Source organism: Odocoileus virginianus, chromosome 23 (genome assembly GCF_023699985.2).
Source record: "Odocoileus virginianus isolate 20LAN1187 ecotype Illinois chromosome 23, Ovbor_1.2, whole genome shotgun sequence".
Lineage (NCBI taxonomy): Eukaryota > Metazoa > Chordata > Mammalia > Artiodactyla > Cervidae > Odocoileus > Odocoileus virginianus.
Genome location: NC_069696.1, coordinates 2,172,912 through 2,186,369, shown reverse-complemented (window position 1 = coordinate 2,186,369; position 13,458 = coordinate 2,172,912). Strand labels below are relative to the sequence as shown.

The 13,458-nt window shown below is 52.8% G+C and overlaps 1 protein-coding gene across 1 annotated transcript; it reads left to right on the top strand.

Moving 5' to 3' along the window:
• The first annotated feature begins 3,494 nt into the window (after positions 1 to 3,494).
• LOC110130566 (very long chain fatty acid elongase 7-like) lies at positions 3,495 to 12,504 on the top strand. Its single transcript, XM_070454163.1, has 10 exons — positions 3,495 to 3,587; positions 4,411 to 4,608; positions 4,731 to 4,867; positions 5,295 to 5,362; positions 5,529 to 5,716; positions 7,370 to 7,450; positions 8,739 to 8,858; positions 9,874 to 9,989; positions 10,450 to 10,576; positions 11,217 to 12,504. Exons 1-10 carry the CDS (start codon positions 3,495 to 3,497, stop codon positions 11,385 to 11,387), a joined length of 1,299 nt encoding a protein of 432 aa, XP_070310264.1. The 3' UTR covers positions 11,388 to 12,504.
• Positions 12,505 to 13,458: the final 954 nt, after the last annotated feature.

Below are 13,458 nucleotides of genomic sequence, written 5' to 3'. Positions count from 1 at the left end.
CAGAAGTGGAATTGCTGGATCATATGGTGTTTTCATAATATTTTTAGTTTTTTAAGGAAGCACTTTACCCATTTTTATCCACTGTGTGGATAAACTGCATTTTATTTATTATTCATCAATTGATGCACCCAGAGAGAATTTTAGTACTAATTTGAGATGAGCTTGGAACTGATAGACTGAGTACCTTTTTCCCTTTCCAGATCAGGTTGCTAACATGACAAAACCAGTGAATGAGGGAGATGGCATGCAAGGTGAGGTGAGCAGTGAGGCAGAAATGGAGTGAGCCTGATGGAATCTGGAGTTTCATCTACTAACCAGGAGAGGAAAGTCAGGATCATCCAGGGAATCTGCAAGTGCTGTTGAAAGTGGGGTCCAGCTGCTTGCTGCTCAAAAGCCAATAAAGAGGCAAGGTTGGTGGAAAGGAAAATTTGTTTTATTTCCAGAGACCTCCAACTGGTGAGGAGGGCAGACTCCTGTCAAAAGGCTGACTCCTCCCCACCGATAATCAGTGGGCAAAACTTTTAAAGGGGAGTTTCAGGGGTGTGCAAGCAGACAGAGGGGACCGTAAGCAGAAGCAACACAGTCAGCTCTGACAGTCCTCTTGAAATTGGTCCTTCAGTGGTCTGACCAGCGTCATCCTGGTTGTTCTAAGTACAGTTCATTTTCAGTTCCAGAATCAATTTGTTCCCATTGCTTTGAGGCCAGTTCTTGGAATTGTGGCAGCTTAGGAAACAGCTACAGTCTGATCATCATGTAATTCGCTTCTTCCACGTGGTATGTGTGTGTGGGGGGGGGTCTCAGTAGTCATAAGAAGGTATGGCTCGGAATATTATCTATAGCTGCTGAAGAGAAACTAAAGGTCCTTGACTTTGCTTAGTGACTAAACTATTATTATTTCGTCATGTTCAACTGTTTCCTTTGCTTCTGCATTTTCTCACTTGTCTGATTTAACTTATTCTTTGGCTCGAGTTTTTCCACAGATGAAAGGCAGGTGGAGGACATGGGGTGGAGGGACCGTTGGCTCCTGCTCCGTGTCACAGGGATTCAACCTGATCTCTGTCTGCAGCTCTGGCCATGACACCATGAAGCCACAGGCTGAAAAGAGCATTTGTGCCAGGGATGGGGGTCAGCCCAGGGGTGGCTGCAACCTCATCTCCTCCCTCTCCTGGAAGCCCCGTTGGGAGGCAGCTGACCACACGCCTTCCCGGGATGTGCGTGACTGTCACTGCCCCTTACATGATGATCCGCCAGATCCTGTTATGAGTGAAATGAATGATGTCACTGTCCTCGCTGCCAACAGCCTGCATCGTACCATACAAAGGCCAACTGCTGCAGTGGTGGGCTGGGGGGGTGGGGTGGGGGGGAGGGTGCCCAGCCAAGGGTGGGAGCCACACTGACAATGAGCTCTTTCAACTCAGCAGAGGGGGAGCCACTGAAGGTGCAGACCGCCCCCCCATCCACACACCCCGTGCTGCAGTGTCTAAGCCGGGCATCCGGGGTGAAGCAGAAAATGAGGCCAGAATGCAGCGGAGTCGGAGCTGTGTTCTCGTGGAGGAACAGACAGGATGGGGGCGACTCTCTGGGCTCCCTTAGGCCCGGGCAGGGCTCACCGACAGCTGGACAGGCAGCAGCATCCACTCTGGGGCATCCTCCCCTGTGACTCCCTCCATCTCACTCCTTCCTGCCCCTCCGTCCACCTGACCGATAGTGGTCGTCCAGCCTCGCCTTCTTTTCCCCTCTGGTCCTGTCACCCTTGCCCTGTGGCTTTTCCGGAGAGGCAGGGAGAACAGGAGAAAGGAAAGGAGACACAGACCTGTGTGATTGGGGCCTGAGGGCCGACCAGGCAAAGACAGAAATGTGCAAAGTTCCTCGGAGATTATCATCTTCAACACACGTGTGTGGGCACACAAGTGCACACACATGCACACACATGCGTGCACACACACACATGCATCTTCCCCTCATCTTGTCTCCAGGAATATTCCTCAGGTTTGGAACCAGTTTCTCAGAGTCCTGGTTGAGGATTGTGCCTCGACTCACCTGACCTATAGTCAGGAGTCTTTGGGAAAAATAGCAGAACCAAGTTCTTACCACCTTCCCCCCACTCACCAGAGTGCCAGGTGTTAGAGGCTGTGTCCCCCTGACTCCGGGCAGCCCACTGCATCCCCAGCAGAACAGAACAAATGCTCGAAAATGCCTGCATTCAGTTATGTATTCTTGACACCCTCTGGCACATCATTCTCTGAAAATCTGTGTTGAATAAGCCAAGACTCCCTCTTCTTGTCAGGCAAGGCCACCCTTTGATTCTTTTCGTCCCAATAAAGCAAACCATGGTCTTCCTAGGGAACTCAGCAGTAAAGAATCCGCCTGCAATGCGAGAGACTCAGGTTCAATCCCCAGGTCAGGAAGATCCCCTAGAGAAGAAAATGGCAACCCACTCCAGTATTCCATGGAAATTCCATGGACAGAGGAGCCTGATGGGCTACGTCTATGCAGTCGAAGAGTTGGACATGACTTAGCGATAGTGTCATGCACTTATCAAGTGCAAAGGCTCTGGAGCCAGACTGCCTGGGTTTGAACCCTGACCCTGATCCCTGGGAGCTGTGTGATCCTGGACAAGTCACTTAACCAATCCGTGCTTCAGCAGTTTCCTCCAGAAAAGTGGCTTTTGATAGGACCCAGCTCCTGGGTTGTGAGGATGGTCCTGGTTAGTGTCTATATGGTGTGTAGAACTGTGGGTGACCTTGGCAATGACCTCACAGAGTACCTACAATGTGACAGTGAGTGTACCATTCCCTGCATGTCACCCATACAAATCCCAGCTCTCTGCCCTCAGGCAGGCATCCTGCTCATCTCTCATAACCCCAGAGACACTATGAGGGCAGCCAGGGCTCTGTGAGTCTGGGGGTAACTGGGTGAGGAGGGGCTGAGGTTGTTAGGTTTTTTATTGTTTTACTTCGGGCAGAAGGAATCCACGGTGACATCAGTAAAGACCTTATTTTGCAGTTGTGAGCTAGATGGTAGTTTTCCCCTAAGCTCTTTGACCTATATAGACTCAAGGGAGCACTTAAGTGGGTTGGGGGGGCATCACAGGACACCAGCAGGTTCCTCCCTCAGGGCAGAGCTGTGCCCAGCTCAGAGAAAGGGCACCGGGCTGAGGTGGTCCTGCCTAAAGTCACAGTCCACGTCTCTGGATCCCACCTGCTTCCCAGGGGCTAGGTGGGCACTGCAGCAACTCGGGTCCACTACAGGGGACTTCCCACAGGTCTCCAGCGACAAATGCAAAGTTATCCACCCGGCATTGTGAGAACACCAGTGAGAGCTGCCCACAGAGGGCAATGGCAGCCTTTGGCATCATGTTACATCTTCCCAACATCAGCCTGATGGCTGTTTCCCACGGGGAAGTGACATTTCCACTATACGGCCAACCTTGGGAACTAACCTCTGTGGTACCCACTGTGCCTGTCATGGGAGAGGGAGGATGGATAAGGGGGATGGATGCTGGTGGCACAGGTGGGGCTGGCCTTGGAGAACCAACACCACCGTGGAGACGGAACAGGCCCGTCCCATCCGAGGATGGGAAGTGGGTGCGGGTTGCCAGGGAGAGTGCGGGGACCAGATTAGAATGATGGCAAAGCAGTGCATTGGGCTGTGGGCGGGAGGGTCTGGCTGGACTCAGGGCAGCCTTGAAGTCTCAGCAGAACCTCTTGATTTGATTGTGTAGGAAATGGCATGGACTTACATGGGAAGACATATGACTTGTCCTCGGGCTGGAGCCCAGCTAGGAAACTTTCCCAGGTGGAGAGAGGGCAGGGGCAACCCAGGTCTGCAGGGAGACATGTAACCAAGCTGCATCCTGCCAGCCCTATGGCTAAACCAAATCCTCACGGTGGGGATTATCCATTACTTTTTCTAGTTCTTTGAGATTCCTAATCCTCTTGGCCCTGAGCATGGATAATCCAAGGCTTACGTGCACATGATTTTTCACAAGCTTTCCCAAGACCTTGGTCTTGTCAGGAGGTGAAACTGAGGCCCTGGCTGTTGCACCCCGGAGTCACCGAGGAGGGGGACGGAGTGTGTCCCGGTGGCTTCTAAACATGAGGCTCTTTAGCATCTTACAGAGAGAGGAGGGAAAGGATGCATTGAAGAGAGGATGTTTGGACAAACAGCCATCTTAATGGCTTCTCAATAGAGGCGGGTGGGATTCCCACCCCAACCCCCATATTCCTCCAGCCCTTTGGTCAGCAGAAGGCTGGAGGAAGCCGGAGGATCCAGCAGGATCAGAAAAAATAAACTTAATCCTTCACCACGTGGGTGGGGAAGGAGGAAGAAGTGAACCTGAGACGAGGGGCGTGGTTGCCCTGGGGGCAGGCCTGAGGGTGTGATGTCCCCAGCCTGCCTGCCTCTTAGGAAGAGTGTGGGGTGCAGGGCGTGGGGGCCCTAAGAGGGGACCGGTCTCCCTGCGAGAGGAGGGCGAGGGCTGCTGACCCGTCTGACTTCCTCCCCGTCCTCCCCGGAGCCGCCGCCCTTTACTTTCTGAGCAACCCCTCCCCTGGGCTGTCTGCCGCTCTGTCTCTGGATCTGAGACAGCGTCCCGTCCCCGGCCAGGTGAGGACAGGAGCCTCAGCACCTGGAAGTGAGTGAGTGTGAACGCGAGTGTGTGTGTGGGGGGGGGGGGGGGCGGGGGGGCTGGGGGGCTGCTGGGCTGGGGCGGAGTAGAGAGCTTGTAGCCGGGGTGGGTGGGGGTCACTGCCCTGCACCCTGGAGCTCAAGGACCGGTCTGGGACCCATCACGGACCTCAACGCCCCCGGCGAGCGGCCAGAGCACGTCGGGCACCGACAGGAGGAGCCCGGGAGGAGCCACGGGGTGAGTGAAGCCCTGAACGGACTAGGGGTGGCTGGGCTTGGTGAGGCGGGGAAAGAAGCCTGGGGTGCTCAGTAGACCCGCAGGTGGAATGAGACTAAGGAAAGCCAGCGAGTCCCGCCTCTCTGCCCCTCCCCTTGGGCTGCACGACAGCCACGCCCCTCTCCTGGGCCCTGTAATATCAGGGGGCTCCCGGTAGGGGGCGCTGCCGAGAGGGCCGCAGAGGTGTAAGCATCCGAACCGCGCTACGGCCCATGGACTCTCCCCAAAGGGGACCGTGGAGGGTGGTGGTCATCCAGTGTCCGAGGGCGGAGCAGGGGGGGCCCCCAGCCCGTGTCCTGGGTTCCTAGACCCTCAAGCAGTGGGGGAGGGGAGGGAGTAGGCAGAGGAGGTGGTCTACATGAGACGCAAACCCCACTTCTACTCCTAGGTGCTCACGATGGCCGGGGGCCCTGGAGAGACTCTGGAAGAAATACTTGTGGGCCTTAGAAAACGGAGGTAGGAGGTGGTGTCACTGGATGGCGTTTTTCTTATGTTTATTCCACCCAGACTAATGCCAAACATTCCGAGGAAGAAGAGCTGGTGACCAGCGTGGTGAGGGAGGAGCGGGTGGTGGGTGGACCTGGAGGCCAGCTTGCTGTCCCGCCTCCCCTTGCTTTTCCAGACCCGAGGACGGGGTCCTGGTTCCTGGTTCACTCGCCGCTGCCGGTCACCCTCCTCCTGGCCGTCTACCTCTTCCTGGTGGTGGCAGGGCCTCGCCTTATGTCCGGTCAGGAGCCTCCGAGTCTGGCAGGACCCCTCACTGCCTACAACCTGGGCCTGGTGGCTCTCTCGGGGTACATGTTCTATGAGGTAAGGCTGGTGGGGGACCCTGCAGTCCTAGGGTCTCTTTCCTGGGGGTGCCAGGGGGTGGATAAAACCATGATCTTCCCATGCAGACAACTGAGAAGCCTTGACGGGGACAGAGGGGCTGGAATTCTGGGTTATCTTTGGCTTCCATGTCTTCCCTTGTGGTGGTTCAGTTGCTCAGTCATTTCCAACTCTTTGTGACCCCATGGACTGCACCACGCTAGGCTCCTCTGTCTTCCATTACCTCCCAGAGTTTGCTCAAATTCATGTCCACTCATGCTATCTAACCATCTCATCCTCTGCCTCTCTCTTCTCCTTTTTCCTTCAGTCTTTCCCAGCATCGTGGAGATGCAAACCTCCATCACTCAAGCCCATTTTCCTTAAATAAAAAAGTGGAAGTGAGCGGCAAGCCTGAATGGAATTCATTCTCCACTTGCACCTAAAAGCCATCACTCCTGTCTCTGCCTGGGCTCTGCTAACCTCAGTTCCATTTTCTGAGCCCCAAACCCAGTGTTCCTTCCAGTTGTGTTATCTGTCTCCCAATAGCAAGAGCGTCCAAGGCAGGACTGTCTCTTACTTCTCTTGGTAAAGACAGGCCCCTCAGAACGTCTGGTACCATGTGGAAGAGGCTGACACCTTGTGAGACGTGTCCGAGAGCTTGTCATTTAATTGTGGCGACAGAGTACCCCGCTGCCCCCACGGTCCTCAGAAAGCCTGCCGTGCCCATGTTGGCTTCCTGCTCAGAAGCCCTCTGTAGCTCCCTTGGTTGACAGGACCAGAAGGAAGAGTCTCTCATTTAGGGAATTTTATTTGGTTCATCGAGGTGGCTTGGGGCTCAGAGCAGGGTCCAGTGTGAAGTGTTTAGTACCATTCTGGACTCATTGTCACATGAGTAGACAAATGATAAAATTTCAGTTTCTTAAAACAACCTTCAAGACCCTTCATGTGGGATTTTGCTGACAATCCTGTGGTTAAGACTCCACACTTCCATGGTGGGGAATTCAGGAACTAAGATCCTTAATGCTGTGTGGCAGGTGGCCAAAAAGTTAAAAAAACAAAAATCATGAATGGATTCTGCTGGGTCCCTGCTCCTGTGACTGCCCCTCTGCTGGTAGAAGCCTCCACCACTGCCCCTTGCAGCCCCGGGCGTCAGGAGAAGTCCAGACACTCCTTCCAGCAGGCAGCTGTCTCACCCTCCCCTCTGCTGGCCCGACGGCCTCCTCATTGTGAGCCTGCTACCAGCTTCCGGCATGCTTCCTGTTTCCTACTCATCCTGGAAAGCGAGGATGACTTTCTGTATCCTTAGGGGAGCATTTAGCTTCCTGGGGGCGGGGCTGATGTACACATGGCTTCATGTCCCCTCCTGACTTAGGGTCTCATGCAGAGTAGGTGCCCAGTGTGGGTTTGTGGTCCATATTTACCCACATTAAAAACAAAACAAAACTGAGGACCAGCAAGATGTATGCAAGGCCAGCCTCTGAGTTAGCCAGAGCTCAGGGTTGACCTCATTGGCAGTCGTTCACCAAGCATCAGTGAGGGCCGGGGAGGGATGCTGGTGTACAGAATGTCCTCTCGGGCCTTCAACCAGTCAGGCTCTAGCCGTGTGGGGCGGAGCAGGCATCATGACTTAATCTTTCCCTATTCTCTTCCTTCTAGTTCATGGCCACTTTGCTCCTGGCTAACTACAGCTACCTCTGCCAGCCAGTAGACTACAGCCGGAGCAAGCTTGGGATGAGGGTAAGACAGGCAGTGGGAAAGTTGACCTGGAGATGTTACCAGAGTCTACACTCAGGCTGCTCGCAGGCCTCAGGCTGATAAGTGGGGAGAAGATGTGTTGAGGCAAGGAATACGCCTTTGATTGATAAGATGGCAGACTAATGTCTCAAAATAACCACCATAAAGGGGTCTGGATGCCAGGTTCTTTTATAGAATGGAGATGGGAGGGGGTGAGGAAACAAAGTAAAGAGGTCATTAATCTTGCATTTAAATATCCCCCAGAATGGCCAGCCTGAGAGTGGGAGTGGAGGGAATATGTTAATGTCTTCTTTCTTGCAGCCATTCACAGGTGGGCAGGGTCCAGATGTCTCCATGAACAAAGGCACTTTGTCCAAGCAGAGGGCCAGGGTTCCCCAAAGCAGGCCATTATGTATGGACAGTATCCTTTTAGTGAACAAAAAGCAGTGGGAAGAAGAGGTTAATGAAACAAGTCCAACATGTAGTCGGATTTTGTTCTTCTCTATAACAAAGAGCGGGTTCATAGGATGAACTTCATAAAAACCAGGTGCTGTCACCTGGGTCTTCTGATGGGACTCAGTGAAGATCAGCTCAGTACAGGCTCAGAAGACCTCAATGTGACCCTCAGCTCTGCCAGTTCCTCACTGTGTGACCATGGGTAGCTTCCCTGCCTTTTACGGGCCTCAGTTTTTTATCAGTAAAATGGGGGATAATGACACCTATTTTATAAAAGGAAACAATTGGAAGAAGATTGAACAAGCTGATGTGTGAAAGTGTTCACACCTGGGCCTGGCACACATGGAATGTGTGGTAGCCAAGGGGTCACTATTTCATTTTTTTTTTAGCTGCTCTCTCAACTGGAAACAGAACAAAAGGCTTCCTTGCAGTAAAAATAAAAAAAAAAAAAAGAACCTCGGCTTGGCTAGTCACCAGTGATTTGGGTGTTGAATCAAGGGAGATTGAATGGTAGACTCAAGTCTTGCTGCTCAAAATATGGCCCATGGGCCAGAGATGGCAGGAACATCACTGGGAACTTGTTGGAAATGCAGAAATTCATGGCTCACCCCAGGAACATAAGTTCAGAATCTGCTTTTTAACAAACAAGATCCCTGAGTGATCTGTGTGCTGGTTAAAAGTCATGGATCCTCATTTTCTCTGTGCCAACCAGTATCTTCATGCAGGCATGTGGGCAGAGGGACCGTCAGGGTTGGAGCCGAAGTCAGTGGTGCCAGGTCAGTGGTACCACCAGCCTGACAGCACCCTGACTGCACTTCCCCGTTCTGCCCAGAAGATGGCGCGCGTGTGCTGGTGGCGCTTCTCAAAGGCCGTTGAATATCTTGACACAGTGAATGCCTGCCCCTTGAAGAGAGTGACCTCTGGCAGCCAGGTCTGGGGTGGTTTTGAAGGCACTGTGAGTAAATGCCTCCCTCCAAAGTCCCTGTTGGCTACACCTGAGGCTGATGTCAGAGTCAAACCTCGATCCTACGACCTGGAGAAAGAAGGATGCTCACTGATGAAGCATTTGCCCCCATTAGCAACCAGGTTCCAGGTTAAGTGAAAATGGGAAGAGAAACAAACTTTAGAAACTGTTGTTATGCGGCAAGAGACATCAGAGAGCAGAAGCCTTAAGTGTTATAAGTAAAAGAAGTCTTGCTTGTGAATCCAGAGGTCTTGTGGGGGTGGGCTGAGGCCACAGTCTTGGGGGTGGTGATAAAGTCTCTAAGTGGAGTCTGAGTGGAGAACCTTAGGGAGTTTGTCTGATGGTTCCCCGGGTCCTGGGCTGGGTGTTTGACACCTGAGTTCTCTACCTGATGCCCTGGGGTGGGGGTGGGGGAGTGGTCAGGTTAATACTGAAAGATCCCAGCCTCTGAAGCCAAGTTATGTTCAAAATCCCAGCTTGGCCTCCTCCTAGATGTATAACCTTGAACAACTTGGGCTTGCTCGGTGGCTCAGCAGTAAAGAATCCACCTGCCAATGCAGGAGATGTGGGTTTGATTCCAGAGTCGGGACGATCCCCTGGAGAAGGCGATGGCAACCCACTCCAGTATTCTTACCTGGAGAATCCTGTGGACAGAGGAACCTGTCAGGCTCCACAGTCCATGGGGTCCCAGAGAGTCGGACACTGCTTAGTGATTGAACAACAGCAACAAACAACTTACTTAAATTCTGAGCCTCAGCTTTGCTGTCTCTAAAATGGAGATGAGTATAAACCACACACCATTATGAGTGTTTCTATGAGCTTTTATACATACGGAGTACCTGGCATACAGAAGGGGCTGTCCAGGCATTTGACCGCGGCATCAGCCTTGAGTTTTAGCCTCGCTGTCGGTACAGCAGGCAGAGTCACCCTGTCCCTGGTAGCTGAGGCCCCAGGTGGCGTCTGGAGGAGCAATGACTGCAGAGTGGAGCCTTCTCTTCCTCCACAGGTCTTCTTTATATTACGGAAGAAGCCTGAGCAGATCACCTTCCTGCACGTCTACCACCATGGCACCATGCTCTTCAGCTGGTGGGCTGGGGTCAAATACGTGCTGGGGGGGTCAAGGTGAGTGAGCGGCTTGGGCAGGACTTGTGGGGCACACCTTCTTCTGCTGGACTGAGTGCCAGCTCGGGAGGCAGGCAGCCCGGCTCCCAGGTTCCCCTCCTCTGTGGCCCTGACTCCTGGCTGCTGCTCCCACTTTCTCTCTGTTGCTCCCTGGAGCCTCCTAGTCACCCCTCCTTGGAGTGGGGGAGGAGGCACCTGGAGATGCTCAAGGCCATCAGCCCAGAGAGGGCAGGAGGCATTGTAAGCATCCTCATCTGGCATCCTTGTAACCCACAGCCCACCTTCGTGACCTCGAGCAGCTCGTGCGGGACCCCCTGGTGACAGGGCCACACCAGGGCTAGTCTCTGTGGGGTGTGCAGAGATATGGCTCTTTGGAAGACTGAAACTGGAAGAGAGAGCCCAGAGCACAGGCAAGCCTGGAGTCACTCACTTCCCTCCTTCTTCCTACCCTGCCCTGCAGCCTTCTTCGTTGGACTGCTGAGCTCTCTGGTCCACATCTTCATGTACCTGTACTATGGACTGGCCAGGCTGGGGCCCCGCCTGTGGCCTCCGTGTGGTGGAAGCGGCACCTTACTGTCCTGCAGCTGGTGAGAAAGACCTGCTGGCTCCAGGGGCCTCAGCGGAGCCCTGGCTTCTATTCTCGACTGCACCAGTGACTTGTAATCTGACCACGAAAAAGTCCTTCTCGTCGCTTCCTTAGCCTCTCAACTTGCGAGGTCTCAGCAGCCATTTCGCCAGATCCTAGAACTGACCCTGATGTCCTGACCTGATGTGAGGTCCGGAGCAAGTGATTCCGGCCTCAGTCTCATCTTCCAGTGAAGTGAGGGGGCTGGGCTAGGTGCTCTTGGACGGCTAATGTCCTGCGAGTCTGTGGTCAGTTTTCCATCCCTGGGGAACTGGGGAGCCCTGTGGTTTGGGGAGCGCTATTGCCAACTGCAGGTGACTACCTGAGCTGTCCCTTTAAGGGCTCAGGATAGATTGAAGCCTTCATCAGTGTTGACATGATAGGGTACGATGGGGAAAAAAGGGGGACCAGACCAGGAGAGGGGTCAGGAAGGTTCTTAGCATCATGAGCCAGAATGCCTGGGATGGTGCTTCCTAGTTCTTCCTTGTTCTGAGCCCTGGGAGCCCCAGGGGGTGACAGGAAGGTCAAGGGGAGCATCTGCCAGTTCCTTTGCTTCTCACCCTCTGCCGTCTTCTCTTTCCTCCCGTACCTCCTCTCCCCAGGGTCAGTTTGTGGCCATTGCAGCCCACTCCTCCTACAATCTCTTTGCTGAGTGCCCCTTCCCCGACGGGTTCAACGTGGCCGTCCTCCTGTACTCGCTCAGCCTCTTGACCCTTTTCTTCAACTTCTACCAGCAGACATACCTGAGGAGCAAGCGGAAGAAACCGACTTAAGAGGCAGGACCACGGACTGAAACTAACAGAGGGTTCACATCCCACCTGGGCTGAGCAGATTCCTCTGGGCCCGGGTCTCATTCAATGAGCAAAGACAAGACTCACCTCTATTCCAGAGTCCAGGAAGACAGAAGTGGACTCAGCTTCTTGAACTTACTTCTCATGTGGATTTGTCACTGTTTGTACACCTCCTTTCAGATCCACAATAGAAAGGGTGTGTGCATGTGTGTGGGCGCTCAGTTGTTATCTGGCTCTTTTGCAACCCCACGGACTGTAGCCCACTAGGTGCCTCTGTCCATGGGATTCTCTAGGCAAGAATACTGGAGTGGGTTGCCATTGCCTTCCCCAGGAGATCTTCCCAACCCACGTCTGTTCTCTCTCCTGCTTTGGCAGATGGGTTCTTTACCACTGAGCCACCTCTGCTAGATATGAGCCCCACAGAGGGATTGGCTTACTCTCCATGTTCCCCAGACCTGGAATAGCACCTCAATAAGTGGGCATTTGGATCCATATCTTGCCCCACTGGTGGTCATGACCTCTGATGAAGAGCAGGGCTGGGAGCATGGAGGAAGGCAAGGTTGGCTTGATCTCTCACCTTGTGGGTGGAGACAGTAAGTGAGAATGTCTACCAAGAAAGTGGGTCTGTGTGATTTCTAGCATGGATGTGCAAACAGTTCCCCTGCATATATCTCTCTGTTCATTAGTGGCTACATGTGTATTTACAAAGTTGTATAATTCTGTGTGTGTGAGTGGAGTGGCAGACAGGACTACACATATAGGTCTGAATGTGTGTCCTAAGTCACTCTGTGGACTGTAGCCCACCAGGCTCTTCTGTCCTTGGGATTCTCCAGGAAAGAATACTGGAGTGGGTTGCCATTGCCACCTGCAGGGGATCTTCCAACCCAGGTACCAAACTTGCATTTCTTACGTCTCCCTCTTTGGTAGGCAGGTTCTTTACCACTGGTGCCACCTGGGGAGCCCCATGTGTCTGAATACTTGTTTTCAAATACATGTATATGCTTCCATTTATGATTTTCTTTGTTGGTGTTTTTAACTGCCTCTTCTGTAAATCTTGGAAAGTGCCACTCTGGCAAATAAAAGCTTCTGGGATCCATAACCCTTCTTTCCCAGTGGGAGACACAGAAGTCCATGAGAAGCCTCTGAATACACGTTTCATTGACAGCCTCCAAACAGGGATGTGAAAAAATGAGGGATGGGGTAAAATAAATGCCATTCACTTCACAGAGAGAGAAACGGAGTAGCAAAAGGAAACGTACAACTGGGATCACGTCGGGTGTTGGGAGCAAACATCTGCTGGGCTGTTTAAGACTGCAACTGGATGGGTGTCTGGAATGCGGTTTTCCTGGGAACTGTGGCAAAGAACCCTTGGCACAGTGGTAAAGAATCCACCTGCTAATGCAAAAGATACAGAAGACGTGGGTTCTATCCCCGGGTTGGGAAGATCCCCTGGAGGAGGAAGTGGCAGCCCACTCCAGTACTCTTGCCTGGGAAATCCCATGGACAGAGGAGCCTGGCAGGCTACAGTCCAGGGGGTTGCAAACACGACTGAGTGACTGGCCATGCAGAGCACACGCTCCTCTTGCCTGCAAGATGCAGTTTCTCCTTTATAATCTCCCCCCTTAACCCTTTCCTTCACTGAGGAGGTTTTTATTTTCTGATGCCTCAGCAGTTAGGAACGTTAAAGACCTGCTGAAGTTTCTGCAGGGCTATTTGGGGACTATTTATCCATCAGGTACTCTAGTTAATTAACTCAGGCTAGGCAGGGCTGTATCCTGTGGACAAAATGCTCAGAGAAAATTCCCTCCTAGTTATGCAGGATATGAATGCCTCCCACACACTTTTGCACAGCAGGTTGAGTGTCTTCGCAGGTGGGGGGGCTTATTTTAAGGCAATCTTGAAAAAAAAAAAAAAATTCCGCACCAGAGTAAGGTCTGTTCGTTTGCTTAGCAGCCAGGATGAAGGAAGGATGAGTCATCCCAGAGTTCAGAGCTAATATTTGTCCTTCGTGACTGCCTCTCCTGATTAAGCAGCGCAGGAGGAAGTGCTGTAT

What these genes read in the sequence shown, in the direction of transcription:
- LOC110130566 (XM_070454163.1), top strand. Translation starts at nt 3,495, where the DNA reads ATGGATGCTGGTGGCACAGGTGGGGCTGGCCTTGGAGAACCAACACCA. An exon ending in AGCGTCCCGTCCCCGGCCAG is followed by an intron (nt 4,609 to 4,730) that starts GTGAGGACAGGA and finishes GAGAGCTTGTAG; the next exon opens with CCGGGGTGGGTGGGGGTCAC. An exon ending in GTGGGCCTTAGAAAACGGAG is followed by an intron (nt 5,363 to 5,528) that starts GTAGGAGGTGGT and finishes TTGCTTTTCCAG; the next exon opens with ACCCGAGGACGGGGTCCTGG.